Source organism: Gymnogyps californianus, chromosome 5 (genome assembly GCF_018139145.2).
Source record: "Gymnogyps californianus isolate 813 chromosome 5, ASM1813914v2, whole genome shotgun sequence".
In the NCBI taxonomy this organism is placed as follows: Eukaryota; Metazoa; Chordata; class Aves; order Accipitriformes; family Cathartidae; genus Gymnogyps; species Gymnogyps californianus.
The window spans coordinates 34415233-34428485 of NC_059475.1; the positions used below are offsets into that span (position 1 = coordinate 34415233).

The 13253-nt window shown below is 39.3% G+C and overlaps 1 protein-coding gene across 1 annotated transcript in view; it reads right to left on the reverse strand.

The window, feature by feature from the left end:
- The window catches only part of GARIN2 (golgi associated RAB2 interactor family member 2), a 42579-nt gene that overhangs the window by 27934 nt on the left and 1392 nt on the right, over positions 1 to 13253 (reverse strand). The window contains exons 2-4 of the mRNA XM_050897075.1: positions 12756 to 12958; positions 11903 to 12167; positions 9592 to 9815 (exon numbers count right to left, since the gene is read on the reverse strand). Of these exons, the coding sequence (XP_050753032.1) occupies positions 9592 to 9815; positions 11903 to 12167; positions 12756 to 12958 (692 nt within the window). The remainder of the gene's footprint in view (positions 1 to 9591; positions 9816 to 11902; positions 12168 to 12755; positions 12959 to 13253) is intronic.

The window sequence follows — 13253 nt, forward strand, 5'->3', positions numbered from 1 at the left end:
AAACAATGATAATAATAATAATAATAATATGACAGTAGTAATACTGAAAGAATTAAAGTATACAAAGCAAGTGGTGCACAATGCAATTGCTCACCACTCGTTGACCAATGCCCAGTTAGTTCCCAAGCAGCGATCCGCCCCTCCCAGCCAACTGCCCCAGTTTATATACTGGGCATGATGTCATATGGTATGGAATAGCTCTTTGGCCAGTTTGGGTCAGCTGTCCTGGCTGTGTCGCCGCCCAGCTTCTTGTGCCCCTCCAGCCTTCTTGCTGGCAGGGTGTGAGAAGCTGAAAAATCCTTGACTTAGTATAAACACTACTTAGCAACAACTAAAAACCTCAGCGTGTTATCAACATCATTTTCCTACTAAATCCAAAACACTGCACTATACCAGCTACTAGGAAGAAAATTAACTCTGTCCTAGCTGAAACCAGAACAAGGGGAAATGACAATATCTCACAGTGGTCTTTCCAGTTGGATTTATAGCAATATCTGATGTCTCCTGACTACAAATCTGGTGATTGTTTTAACCCTAAGTAGGACACATGCACCAGCCATCTGAAAGAATGTGACAGCAGTGCTAGTCTACCTGTAGGGCTAGCTGTGTTCAGTATCTAGTGTTTCAAAGAAGAGTGCAAAATACAAAAGTCCAGAAGCTAAATTGTGCATTAAGCAAGAAAAAAAAATTCTCTCCTGGCCTCCACAATCCAGAAACAGATACCCTGAATTTTGAAATTAATACAGCAATCCAATTTCATTTCAGCCTTCCTTGAACTAGGACAACAAATACCAAGGATTCAAATATGGTCGTGTTTTATTCCTTGGTAGCATCTAGAACTGTTCCTTACTTCCTATCCAATAGCTACATTTTGCATACATGTTCATCTGGGTGGCTGAAATATCTTCCTCTCTGGCTTCTAGTGTCTTCTGCCACTCCTTAATCCTTCAGATCTGAAATCACACAACTCCAGGTAAGGTCACAGTATTTACAAATAGGGTCATAAACTCAACAGAAGTTCAGCTGGAGAAAAAACTTAATCTCCAGAAGAGAGGTCTCGAGTCTGGGAGTACTACTCATCTCTCAGTGAGGGGTCTTAAGCCCAGAAATAGGAATCATTCCTAGAAGATGGGTGCCCCAAATTAAAGCTGGAGTGGGGTTGTTAATGTGACAGTTTGAGGCACTATTTTTAGTCCAGAAAAATAACAGGTAATAAAAATTACCTTTCTTGCCACTGGTTTCCCTTCCCGGTTAAGTTACACTCAAATTAGTGATTACCTCATCTGGCTCTTTATATCTGTTTGCTGCTTCTTGTTCTTCCTTGAGTAGTTTCTCCTTATTTTTGCATGTTACTCTCTTCATGATTGTATACTTGTCTTTTTGATATTGTTTCAGTCATCTGTGTGCCTTCCTCTGCGCAACTCTCCATCTTTGGTTTCGTCTTGAATAAATCTATAAGGACCTAAAGTACATATTTAAGTCTTTCTGGAAAACAAAATCCTGCTTTGCTATTTATAACAATTATTAATTTGTATCACAATGCACTCTGTTCTTCCCTGACTTGCCGTTTGCATGCTGGATGTTTCCTAAAGCCCAAAGTCAAGATAGGATTTTATTTGGATTTTGGCGCTAACCTGCCTTACTGTCAACTTGCACATACTTTTTACTGGGTTTACCTGACAGTTTGATTACTTTCATTTTCATCTGTGAATAGAGGGCAAAAGCCACTTTTCATTTCTACTCTTTTTACTCTGTGGAGCTTCTTTTCTTACACTCATAAACGTATGTAAATGTATTTGTAAAGATATAAAAACCTATGAGATACCGCACAGATCTGTGAGAAAATAGGGGAAGAACCAACAAAAAGAACCAACAAAAGTTTCAACAGTTGGTACCACCTAAGGAAAATACTTAGGTGGTAAATCCTAATGAAATAAGACATTTGTGGGTTTTAGATTCTCCCCAGGTATGATTGTCTTTCCTGAAAGGCTGCTTAGTAGTGGTAATTATGTTAATGATGAGACCCTCCTATCTGATAATGCTGCAGTGTAAAGCTTAAACTTTATATATTTATCAGTCAAAAGTATGACACTACAGTATATTGTTCACATATTCTATAAACCTGAAATGCAATAAATCTTTCTCTTGAAAGCAAACAAGATGTACAGTAAGACAGCTGTAAGATACTGTAAAAGGCGTACATGAACAACGTAATTCTACTTCTTGTTCCCTGTTTCTAAATCTTCACTGAAATAATCTTGCACACTGTGCTTTATTTACCAGTCTTGTTTGGTATAGGTTTTCAGCTTGTGCATCCCCGTTATACTTTAATTACTGACACAAAAACATTTGTGGCCGTTCTCTACTGTACCTTTATTCACATGGATCTCGGAATATGACGTGAGGCAGAATCACTTTCAAAATTATTCTTTTTAAAACTTGCATTTGAATATTCCCCTAGTTTTTGAGCTTGCTTTCAGCAGATTATGAACAACATCTGGGGCAGTTAACTGCCAGCCAGCGTGTCTCTTGTTGCCCGGCATTTAAAGCATGCTTAAAATCTATTTTATTTGAATCCATAACTGCATAAGTTTTATTGGAAATATTCTGAAACTAAAATTTAGAGATACCAACATTTTTTTCTTTGAGGAACATGCTCAGAAAAATCCTTCATACATCATTTCATCATGTGCATAAATCTGGAGTGTCATGGCACGGAGGAAATTCAGGTGTGCCATTCCATCTCTTTGTAGATGTCCATGCTGATCCCAACATAATGTCTTCCTTACAGACATAAGATGCCAACAGATTTCCATTACCACCTCTTTCAGATAGCTGCTTGATTTGTGAAAATGAATTGTAAAGGATAGCACCAAAATGCACTTGTCATACGTTGCCATAAGCAAAGCTGGTATGCTAAATTACCTTTCCCAAGAAAGCAATAGCAGCTACACAATCATCTTTAAGGAAGAAAGAAATTGTTCTGATACTAACAGAATAATCATTTCCACATAGCTATGTGGAGCTATACGGATGGTCTTTATTATCCTTGGACAAATCTATAAGCTGCAGTGCCAATTCTATACCATTCTGATGAATCTGCATCTTGACAGAAAGTTGCAAAACCTGTTTTGGAATATATTGCATGAATACCACTTTACTTTTTGCAGTATTTCCTAAAAAGTGTAGTCAAACACGTTATGCTTGGTAGCTCCACTGCTTGCAGGATCTTCAATGACTGTCATTCTCCCAGCAGTTATTTTTCTTTCAGAGGAGCTGATAGACTGTATTGGCTCGTTGAGCCAACACTGCATACCAGTCTACTGAATCAGCTCAGTATAAGACTGTTTTGGTATGTAACCCAGAAAGCATCCATGCTGAGTTATTTTTCTTTGCTCCAGGCACAGCAATTAAGAGGTATTTCTTACTGTATTTGCAATGCAGGCAATTCAGACTTCTTCCTAGTGTTGTAGTCTGGGAAACACAATACTCAAGTTGCTTATTCTTTGCAGCATTGACTAAGAGAATTTTAGATTGGATTCCAGTAAACTGAGGCTGAATAGTAGTTCCATTTGCATGGTGCAGCAGTCCTTTGTCACACCCTGTCTCTTCAAGGTCTGTCAGCGTGGCCACAGGTTAGGATACTATGCGTGTAAGAGTGACTATTTTTTGCAGCACAATGTATTGTTTCAGACTGATCTTGGTTTCTGCAGGTGAAGGACTATATCTGCTTGTTCAGTCAGTGAAGAGAAACACAATGCTCAAGAGTTGTAATTATTCTAGTGTCACATTGCCACAGTAATGACTTCAGAACAACTGTCATGAGCTTTAGTGGGCATCTTTGTCCCATTTACTGCAGCATAAAGTAAGTTTTATCGGATGTATTTTGTTCATTCTTCCATCCTGGCTCATCAGCCTGTCTTCTGTTATGACAAATGCATGTAATTGGGGCAAATACATTTACTTAACAACAATTCAGCTCTGAGAATTCAAGAAAGTGTAACTCACTTATGTTGGTTTTCATCTGAAAATCACTCTTCTCAAAATGTGCTTGGACATTTGATCCCTTTGTTTTGATGGATTTTAACTTGTTCCTTAGGACTAGGTTGTCTGTGGTGGCCTTATGCTTTGGCACGTTGTTTGGGTGCAAACTAAATTTCTCTTTATCATCATAGGCAGTGTGCAGTGCTTCTCCAGACATGGTATTTAGCTTATGAGGGAGGTATTCCTAATTAAATCTTTAATTTATTGCATTCCATTCTATGTTACCTAGTATATGCAGCATATCTTGATATGAAATCAGTCATGGTTATTACCTCTGTGCTAGCAAAATGATTGTTTCTGATTAATGCAAACAGCTTCTGAATGCAGTATACTCTATTAAAGAATGTTCAAAATATATATCATAAATTTTCCAGTGTTCTACAATTTTAATTTCATCTTCTTCACTTTTAGTGTGTAAGTTTAGTGTGAAGTCACTGATGGTAAGCATCTGCAGCCAGTCTGTCTGTAGATGATAGTGAAGATACTGTTACTGATCCTTAGTTTTGCAGTATTTTACGTTTGTTCTTGTAGTGGACAAAAGCACTTCATAAATTGTATATCATTCAAGTACTTACTGTCCCTTGAGCAGAATATATGCTGTACAACCATTTTCTCAGGGACCACCTAAAAGTTTCTTCCTTGCCAGTAATTGCTACTTTGCTCTTTTGATAAAAAGACTCTAGAAATTTTTTTTTTCACCATGGAAAATAATGTTGGCATTTCCAGTTATATTGAATGGTATTTCACTCTTGTTCACCTTTTGGGTGATATCTAGAATTTGAATTTGCCATCACTTGTTTCTTATGGCATCCTAGGCTGGAATCTGATTACACATGGGCTGCCCTCAAAGAGTATTCAGTTAATTTGTATTCTCAAGGAACACTAGATTGGCAATTGTCTCATTGGAAGTTGTGAATTATGTATGTCCTCTGTGCTCATTTGGAGGAAAGCATACTGAGTCTTCCATCTCCCATGCTTAGCTATGCTCGTGCAGAACTTATGCTTCAAAACTTCAGTAAAATACTGGACATGCTGTAAACTACACAGAAATGACCCAGCGACAAGTAGCAAGAGCAGCAGCAGATATTTAGTTTGCTTAATGTGAAATGCTTCGTACTGCAACAAGTATGTTCTGTCAAAAATGTTGCTCAGTATTCCAATAGGATAGCAATGTTTATAGTGTCTAAATAATAATAACAGTAACAACAATACCAAATCCTTATATAATGGTTCTTATTAGTACATTGCATGGTGATTTTCAAAGGAGGTCTGGTTATCCTCATTCTACAAATGAAGAAGCTGAGGAACAAAAATGAAAAGTGATTTGCCCACATTCATCTAGAAGTTCACTGGTGGAAATAAAACCTGTGTTAGTATGATTTTGTGCCCACTACATGATATTGCTCTCTATCACTTGTCCCCCTGCAATGTTCTGAAAGTTGCTTGCATGAGAAGCTTTTCTGACCCTATATAAAAGTGTAAGCCATAGTCAGGTATTATAAAGTTAATTCAAGTGTCTATTTCTTTGCCTTCTGCTGCAAACTACAAGTCTTCTCCCTGAAAAAATGGTCTCAGTCACTGAAAAATGTAGATTCCACTGCCAAGGATCAAAATTTATTTGTTGTTGCTAGTTGTGAACTAATACAGAGGAATACAGAGTTTGTATTTCAGTAACAGTTAATTGTACAATAGTAAGAGGTTATGAACGCAATTGAAGTCTGCAGGGGAATTTTTTCTTCCGTGTGTACATTTTTTCCTTGTTCCAACTGCATCTGATGTCCAGGATGCTTTGCTCTATTTTCTTTTATTCCTTCTTACTGACTAATGACCTGGGATATTACTTGAAGCAGCCTACTTGACTTACTGCCACTCTTTTGATTTCCTGAAAAGAAACATGATGAGCATGAGGAAAACAGCACACTAAAGTAGAGAATGAAAGAGAAAAAGAAGCACAAGGAATCAAAAGAGAGAAAAGGACAGAGAAGATAAACATACACCAAAAACCACAAAGGAAGAAAGATCAACCAGAGGGAATTGATTTGCCTTTGTGGGGAGTTTACTAGTGGGGAGTTTACTAGAATTCATGCTCTGTATGCCAAACTGGCCTTTTCCCAGTCTCTCCCATGCTATTCTCCTTCAGTCACTCCTACAAGCTGTCTCACCTACTCACCTCACAGCAGAAATCATCTTTAGTCTTTGCAGAACACCTGAGAGGTGTGAAAAGCCTGTGCATAGCTGGTATCAGTTGACATGATATTGTCATACTTCTCAGCTGCCTCGGGGTATGTGAAGATCATTTCCATTCTCTACTGAAAGCTGATCAGCAGGTTGAGAAGACAACAAAGTTGGCAGGTCTAAGTAAGCCCAGGAAAAACACACGCTGCCTTTGCCTCAATATGGCAAATTCGGGAATTGATAGTAGAATGCAGACTGGGAGAAGCAGGATCAGAAAATGAAGGAAAAGAGGGGAGACACAATTGCACAGGAGGAGGAATGCCTCTTTGGAGGTAGGTACCATTTAAAAAGAGGAAGAGGCACAGAGTAGAGTTGAAAACGTGGAAAGTGAAAGTGAAAGAAAGAATAATCTAGAGCTGGAGAAAATGAACAGGAAAGCTGATCAGAGGGAAAGCTGATCAGAGGGAATGCTGATCAGAGGGAAAGCTGAAAAGCTGTGAGCAACTGGGAAAAAGGAACAGTTAGACACAGAGAAAGAAGAAAAGATGGTAACAGAAAGAAAACAATGGGAAATACAATCAGCTATTTTTTCTTCCCTATAGAAAATAGGCTGCAAATGTATTACTACAAAATTAATATCTAAAAGTAATTGTTTATATAGAATAGAAAATGGGAACAAAACTCTAGCGGGGAAGTGACTGAAATAAATAGGCAGGTCGCCTTCCCTCAATGCAACAAATCCAAATGCTGGATTTGTCAAGACAGGGTTTTTTTTTTTCTGAATGATATTATGGTTGTATGTGTGTAATAGGAAAATATATGAAGCATTTCTGTTCTGATTGCTTCACTACTTCTCTACTATTACAGTTTTCACAATAAAATTATAAGAAATACAATATTGTAGCACTAAGCCCTGGTAAAATATAATTTAGGTGTTTGGCATTATATGTATGTCACAGACTATTTTAAAATGCAGGAAATGAATTTGAAATGAGAGTATACTTAATCTAGTACTTTGCAGAAATTTGTTATTGCTGATTAAATAATATGTCATTATTTGTCTCCATTAAATGTGGAGTGCTGAAATAAGTTCTTGAGCATGTACTAATTTATATCTCCACATAGCCCACTGCTCTCTGTCAGTACCTCCATTTCTAAATGAGTGGCTGTTAAGAGAGGAAGAGAGTGAAAAAGAACATAACAATGAGATATTAAAGATTATTCATGTACCAAAGTGTATGTAGAGAGAGATGCAACAAGATTTTCAGACAGATAGACGTGTATTAGTGGACAGAGAAATGTGTGCACACAGAAAAATTGAGAAAAGCAGTTAAATGAGAGCACATCATAAATCAAAATACTTTTCCTTCCACGTCATGTAGATCACGTTAAGATCACCAACTGGCAATTAGGACAGTGAACTGCATGCAGCCCACCAGCCAGCTACAAAGAGGAGCACACAGTAGCATCATGTTCACAAAAAATGAGGTTGATTGAACAAGAGCTCATTCAAACTTTTGTGACTTAGCAAAATGGAGAAGTATGCAGAGGAAGACCATAAAAGCTTTTGTTCAAGAGACTGATTCACTCACATGCAGAATGATCACAAGTTTATATCTAAAGTAAGGGGCATCAATAAGGTAAGTGGCTCCAGTTTTTGTCGTTCCTTGGCAGGCATAGGTAACTGTTTAATCACTGACAAGAAATGGAGAAGTATAAACAAGGGGAACTGTGGATGTTAATAAAGACTGTCTTTAGGTGCCTACTTGTTCTAGCTGGATATTCTAGAGAGATTTGTGCAGAAATGCAGGATGTCAGAAAGGTTGCTAATGCTAATCCCAACATGACATTGTGGAGAGTGTTCCAAAACACGTCCACGTTCTGCTTGAAACATGAGTCCTGACCTCATGCTTGAGAACACTGCAGACACACTATCTGGAGGTAAAGTCATGCTCAGACGTGGGTTTTTGGGAAGCCTTACAGCACACTGGAAGAGGAGGTATGGGCCAACATTATCTCTCTGAACTGTCCTAGGCCTGCAGCTTTCTCACCCTTTCCACCATCCTGTGTTTTATCTGATTTTGCAGTGAAGTTGCAATGGCTGCCGTCAGCCAAACAAGTCAAACATCAAGGCCTTTCTAGAAGAAACCTGACACTGAACCCTGGAAGGTGAGATGTGATCACAGCAGGGAATTGGCACAGGGTCCTTTCTAATAATATGGCCATACAACTGCTGATCTATTGGCAATGTGGACATAGGAATATTTGTTCTAAAGAACTCCCAGCTCATGAAGTTTCAGCTTCTCTCATCTATTATTGAATTAGGAATAGCAATGGGGAAGTTATTAAATTTCAGAAAAGCTGTCATACCTGAAGTCTGTAATTTTTTTTCACTTTTTTGCTTCATTGTATTTGTCCTAAAAAAAAAAGTAGTTCAGGAAAAAAAACATTATGCCATTGCCAACAAACTCAGGAAAAAGTCTTACCCTAGTAATGTCATTATGTACCAGGATCAGTATTAAATACGTGGTATTTTAATCCCTTTCTGTCTGCAGTAGAAACATGTATTGCTAAATGATGTAGTAAGCCTTGTTTTGAAGCGCAGGCACACTAACACAGAGATATTTGCATGTTATAGACTGCCCTTATATATGACACATCTGAATATAGCACACATCTGAACACAGCACACATCTGAACACATCACTTAATGCCTAGACGTAGCTTGAGAAGTGATTATGTTGAAGTCTTGTTCTTTGTTGTCATGCAGATGGTCATGTAAGTGACAGTTTTCATCTCCTCCTGCCATCTAACTTTTGCTTGCCTAGTTTGTGCAACACCACTGACAAAAAATCTGCTCCTTTTCTGCACAAGCCAGGATGGAGATGGCAGTGAAGGAGATACAGAAAAGACAGATTTCTGGTGCCAGAACATGTTGCTGATTTGGGACAGAAAGGAAACACTGAGTCTGCCCTATGCTATATGGTTCCCTCATATACTGGGCATCTAAATCAAAGCTGCCTGTATACAGATCCTTCAGCATTCGTGGAGACCACTAGCACTTAAGTCACTGAATATTCACGCACTTTTGCTTGATTGCCCATCTTTGTGAACCCAGGTGGTGCGAGGGTGGGCAGGGGGAATGGTCTTTCTAAAGCCCCTAAAGATCTGAGAAACCAAAGTCTGGATACTTGGAAACCCCACCCTGCATTCTTCAGCTTTCTAATCCATTAAAGCATTAGGAAAATCACAATAACCCTGAAAAGGTGTTGCAATAATATATTGTCTGAAGACAAAAATATGACACATTTTACTTGTCAAAGTCAGCAGCAGAAACTAAGTATATTAGATTCGTTTTCCAAACATACCTACCTAGTTTTCCTCTTTTCTGTGCTTTTGCTCTTCTTTGTATCCAGAGGATCTATATTCTTTGACTGCCTGGTTGGTTTCAGGGAGCTGTGGAAGACTTCCTCTTTCCTTCCACTCTCTTCTGTGGGACCCACTGTACCTGAGAGGGGAACTTGGTTGGAGGAGGTTTGTTTTGTAACTTCTTCTTCCTCTGTTTTGGGGTTAGGCACATCTTGTGGGTCATCCCTCTTGAAGGAAAAAGGAACGATTAGCAGATACAGTAGCAACTGACATAAAAAAGCACTCTGCACAGAGCTGATCAGTACAGCTGGAACTTTGTGATAAGAAAATTTCCTATATAGTAGTCCTCTATATACTGAATATTCTGCTAGAAAGTGGTGCAGACAGACCATCCATAGGAAATATATTTATCTAGAAGAGAGACTACTGTTTCTCCTACATTATCAATTTGTTGGTGATTATTGGCCTGCAGCTTTGGCTAAAGGTGACTATGCAGTCCATCAAGGGATAACAGGTCCCAAATCTTAACCTCTGAGAGTTGTTTGTGGCTTCGCCTCCAAGTTCTCTGCTTCTGATTCATGTCCAGGACTCCTTTATCTCCAGGTTATTCTCCTCTTTGCTGATATTTGGAAGCTGAGATAAGATCTTTGCACTCCCTCCTGTCCAGATTTTGAGATCAGTCCCTACTGAAATCTTTCTAAGCCTGCTGCTTTCGAGTAGCTGAGGCAGGGATACCTGTAAGAAGTCTCTCATGTGCAGACAGCTTTCTATCTAAACAGGAAGAGAGCAGGGAGGATGTAATAATGCAAAGGAAAATCCAAACTTAAAAACTGTCATTAGAAAAGTCAATAGTGAGTGACAGCCAACACCTCAAGGTATTGAAACACTGATGAATGTGTGACTGGAAAAATAAGATGTCTATTCTGCAAAGAAAAATAGAGATTCTAGGTCTGGATCATGATTTTAGTATATTGAATCACTAGTAACATCTGCTGTACACGCAGGAGCTGACATTCATGTCAGGCCAGCTTATGTCCAGAAGTTGGTAGAAGGATCTAGTCTTTGACATCAGATAAGAGAGAAAGCAGAAAACCCAGAAGAAAGGTGGCTATGTAGGGATAGTTGAAGCAGGAAAATATCAATTAAGAAATTTTATAAATCCTATACTTACTTTCTCACAATCTATGCATTCTTGACTTAACCAATACGGTTGTGGGATGTGGCTGTGCAGATTTTTCAGCCAAATCTGAGTCCTGTACTTTCTGCAAATCTAATCTGAGTATGCTAGTTTTCCCCCTAGATTTTCTTCAGTCATCCCTTTACCTCATCACTGATTTTTCTTGAAAGAATCATCTCTCACAGTTCTCTCCTCTCTCCAAAATTATATTTTTCTAGTTCCCTTGTAATTTTTCTGCTGTATGTACACAGAATTGTTCCTTCTCTCTGCTACCTGTGGCCAGGGAGAAGATGGGAGCTCCTGAGTGCAGAGAAAAGATGTACATGCAGCATGGAGCACTGGCCATGTGACTGTGTTTTTTTCTTCTCCCTGTGGATGTGCCTCTGCTTGGCTGAGAGGTGGGTTGGCTTGAGTGGGAACTGGAGACCCATCAATGCCTGTGCTGACAAAATGTTGTTTGCTTGGAACTTAGGGGAAATAGCTTTAGATAATGTTGAGCAGCATCATTAACCATCCAAGTTCCTTCCTAAGTGTGACTCTAAGGTAACAGGTCCCTTCTGTGCTTTAGTGACATTTCTGTATGTGATATTCTCTTTAGGACCTCCTGAAGCATTTTTGCTGACCCTCACTGTTCTCCTTCTTTCTCTCTTAGGTACAGGCAGAAGGCAGCTGCCCACTGTAGCATTTCCCTCAAGAACTTTCTCTTTCTGTCCTTTGAATGGATCAAATGCCTTTGTCCTCTTTGCTTATTAGTTGTCAGTCCCTGCATGGGTCTCAGCTGTGCCATGTCTTTCCTTCTCTGCTTTTTTTCAGTGGGTTGTGGAATTCAGTCAAAAAGAACCATTTAAGAACATACCCCCAACTATGAGGGAAAACTAAACACTGAACAATAAGCAGTATGCTATTTATTGATTAGCAAAAATTTATCAGGGCTGTGGTGCACCTAGCATCCTCACGCCCATTGCCCTGAAATTCTGTAGGGAGTTTACAGCAAGCCAGCTATTTTGATAAACAGAACTGGAGCTCCTTCAAAGCACACAAAAACTTTGACTTGAGAGATAGTAAAGAATATTGACACAAGTGATACTTTCTGATTGGTCAGCTTGAACTTTTGATATCTATTTGCTAAAGACTCACATTTTCTGATGGGTTGTTTGGACTGGGAGCTTTCTTGTGACACGTGCCAAAATCCTTGCATTTTACTTCTACTTCGGTATTGCTGGTATTTTCTGGGGGTTTCAGGAGAGAGATGAGCTGCAGCCACAGGTGGAATAGGTATTGTTGCTGGTCTGGTGGGGCACAGAGCTCTAGATAATAGGAACGGCCATTTACTAATTTTAACATGAGGTGATGCTTATCTGTGCTGTGGACAGAGAGTTCCACAAACTTCAAGGGGAAGAACCTATAAAAAAAGGGGAAACTCATCATTAAGCACAAGTGGAGATTCCTCTCACAGAAGATATTGTGTCTGTCAGACCTACAGATAGAATAAGACTAAAAGCGAGAAACTGGAGTAGGAAGAAGCTGCCAAGTGGATTTGGACATTCTTCTGCATGCCTCTAGCTGATTGTGGAAGAAATGCTGGGCAGCAGTGCACAGAATGGAGGCAAAGGAAGTTGGCTTCTCTACAATGCCTTTATTCCACTGCCTTATTCCCTGACAATTCTGTACCCTCAATCTTCCTACCAGCTTTCAGCTTCTGATATATTTAGAAGAAGATTTATTAAGTATTCATATTTATCATCTATCTATACGCATGTGGGTAGCATTGGCCTGAAATGATGACTGCAGTGAGGCCTAAAGGTGTGTACTTAAGTGTTTCTCCTAACTGTAAGGTGTTAGTGCTGGGACAAAGAGCCAGTGCGAATATGAGGTCTGTTAATAAACTGACCCTTAAAAGAAGGAAAACACTGTATGGAAATGCGAAATACATTCATATTTCTTATTTACTCTTCAAAGAAATATTTAAACCTTCTCAGTGCTAACTCACCTGGTAAGTGCTAGCTGTTCTATGCGGGGTGGCTGCTCTGAGAGTTTCCAGAAGTTTGTTGTACTTTCCTGTGGGGACACGGGCACCTCGCGCGCTACCAGCATTGCATTGGGCATCGGTGAAGTGGGATTGGCAGCACAGATGCCAATGGTCACACAGCTGGGTTGGTTATGGACAGAAATTGGTTCCCCTCTTCGATTAACCTGAACAACAAAAAAAAAAGCCCCATCAACACTATCATTTGCCATATGATCTCTCAGAGAATATGCTACCAATACATTTCACAGTGTTTTGGCTTGGGGGCCCTAGAGCTTATGTACTGGGTTGGTGAGGAGAGAGGGGAATGTGGAATAATGAGACAGGAATGTGTATGAATGAAAAGAAAGGAAGGCAGTTGAATAAGGATAAAAGAGGACTGGAAATCACTGGCTCTTGTGTAGTCCAAATCATTGGGTATGTGATCACTGTGGTCAGAAACCTCTTGAGTAGCATTATCTT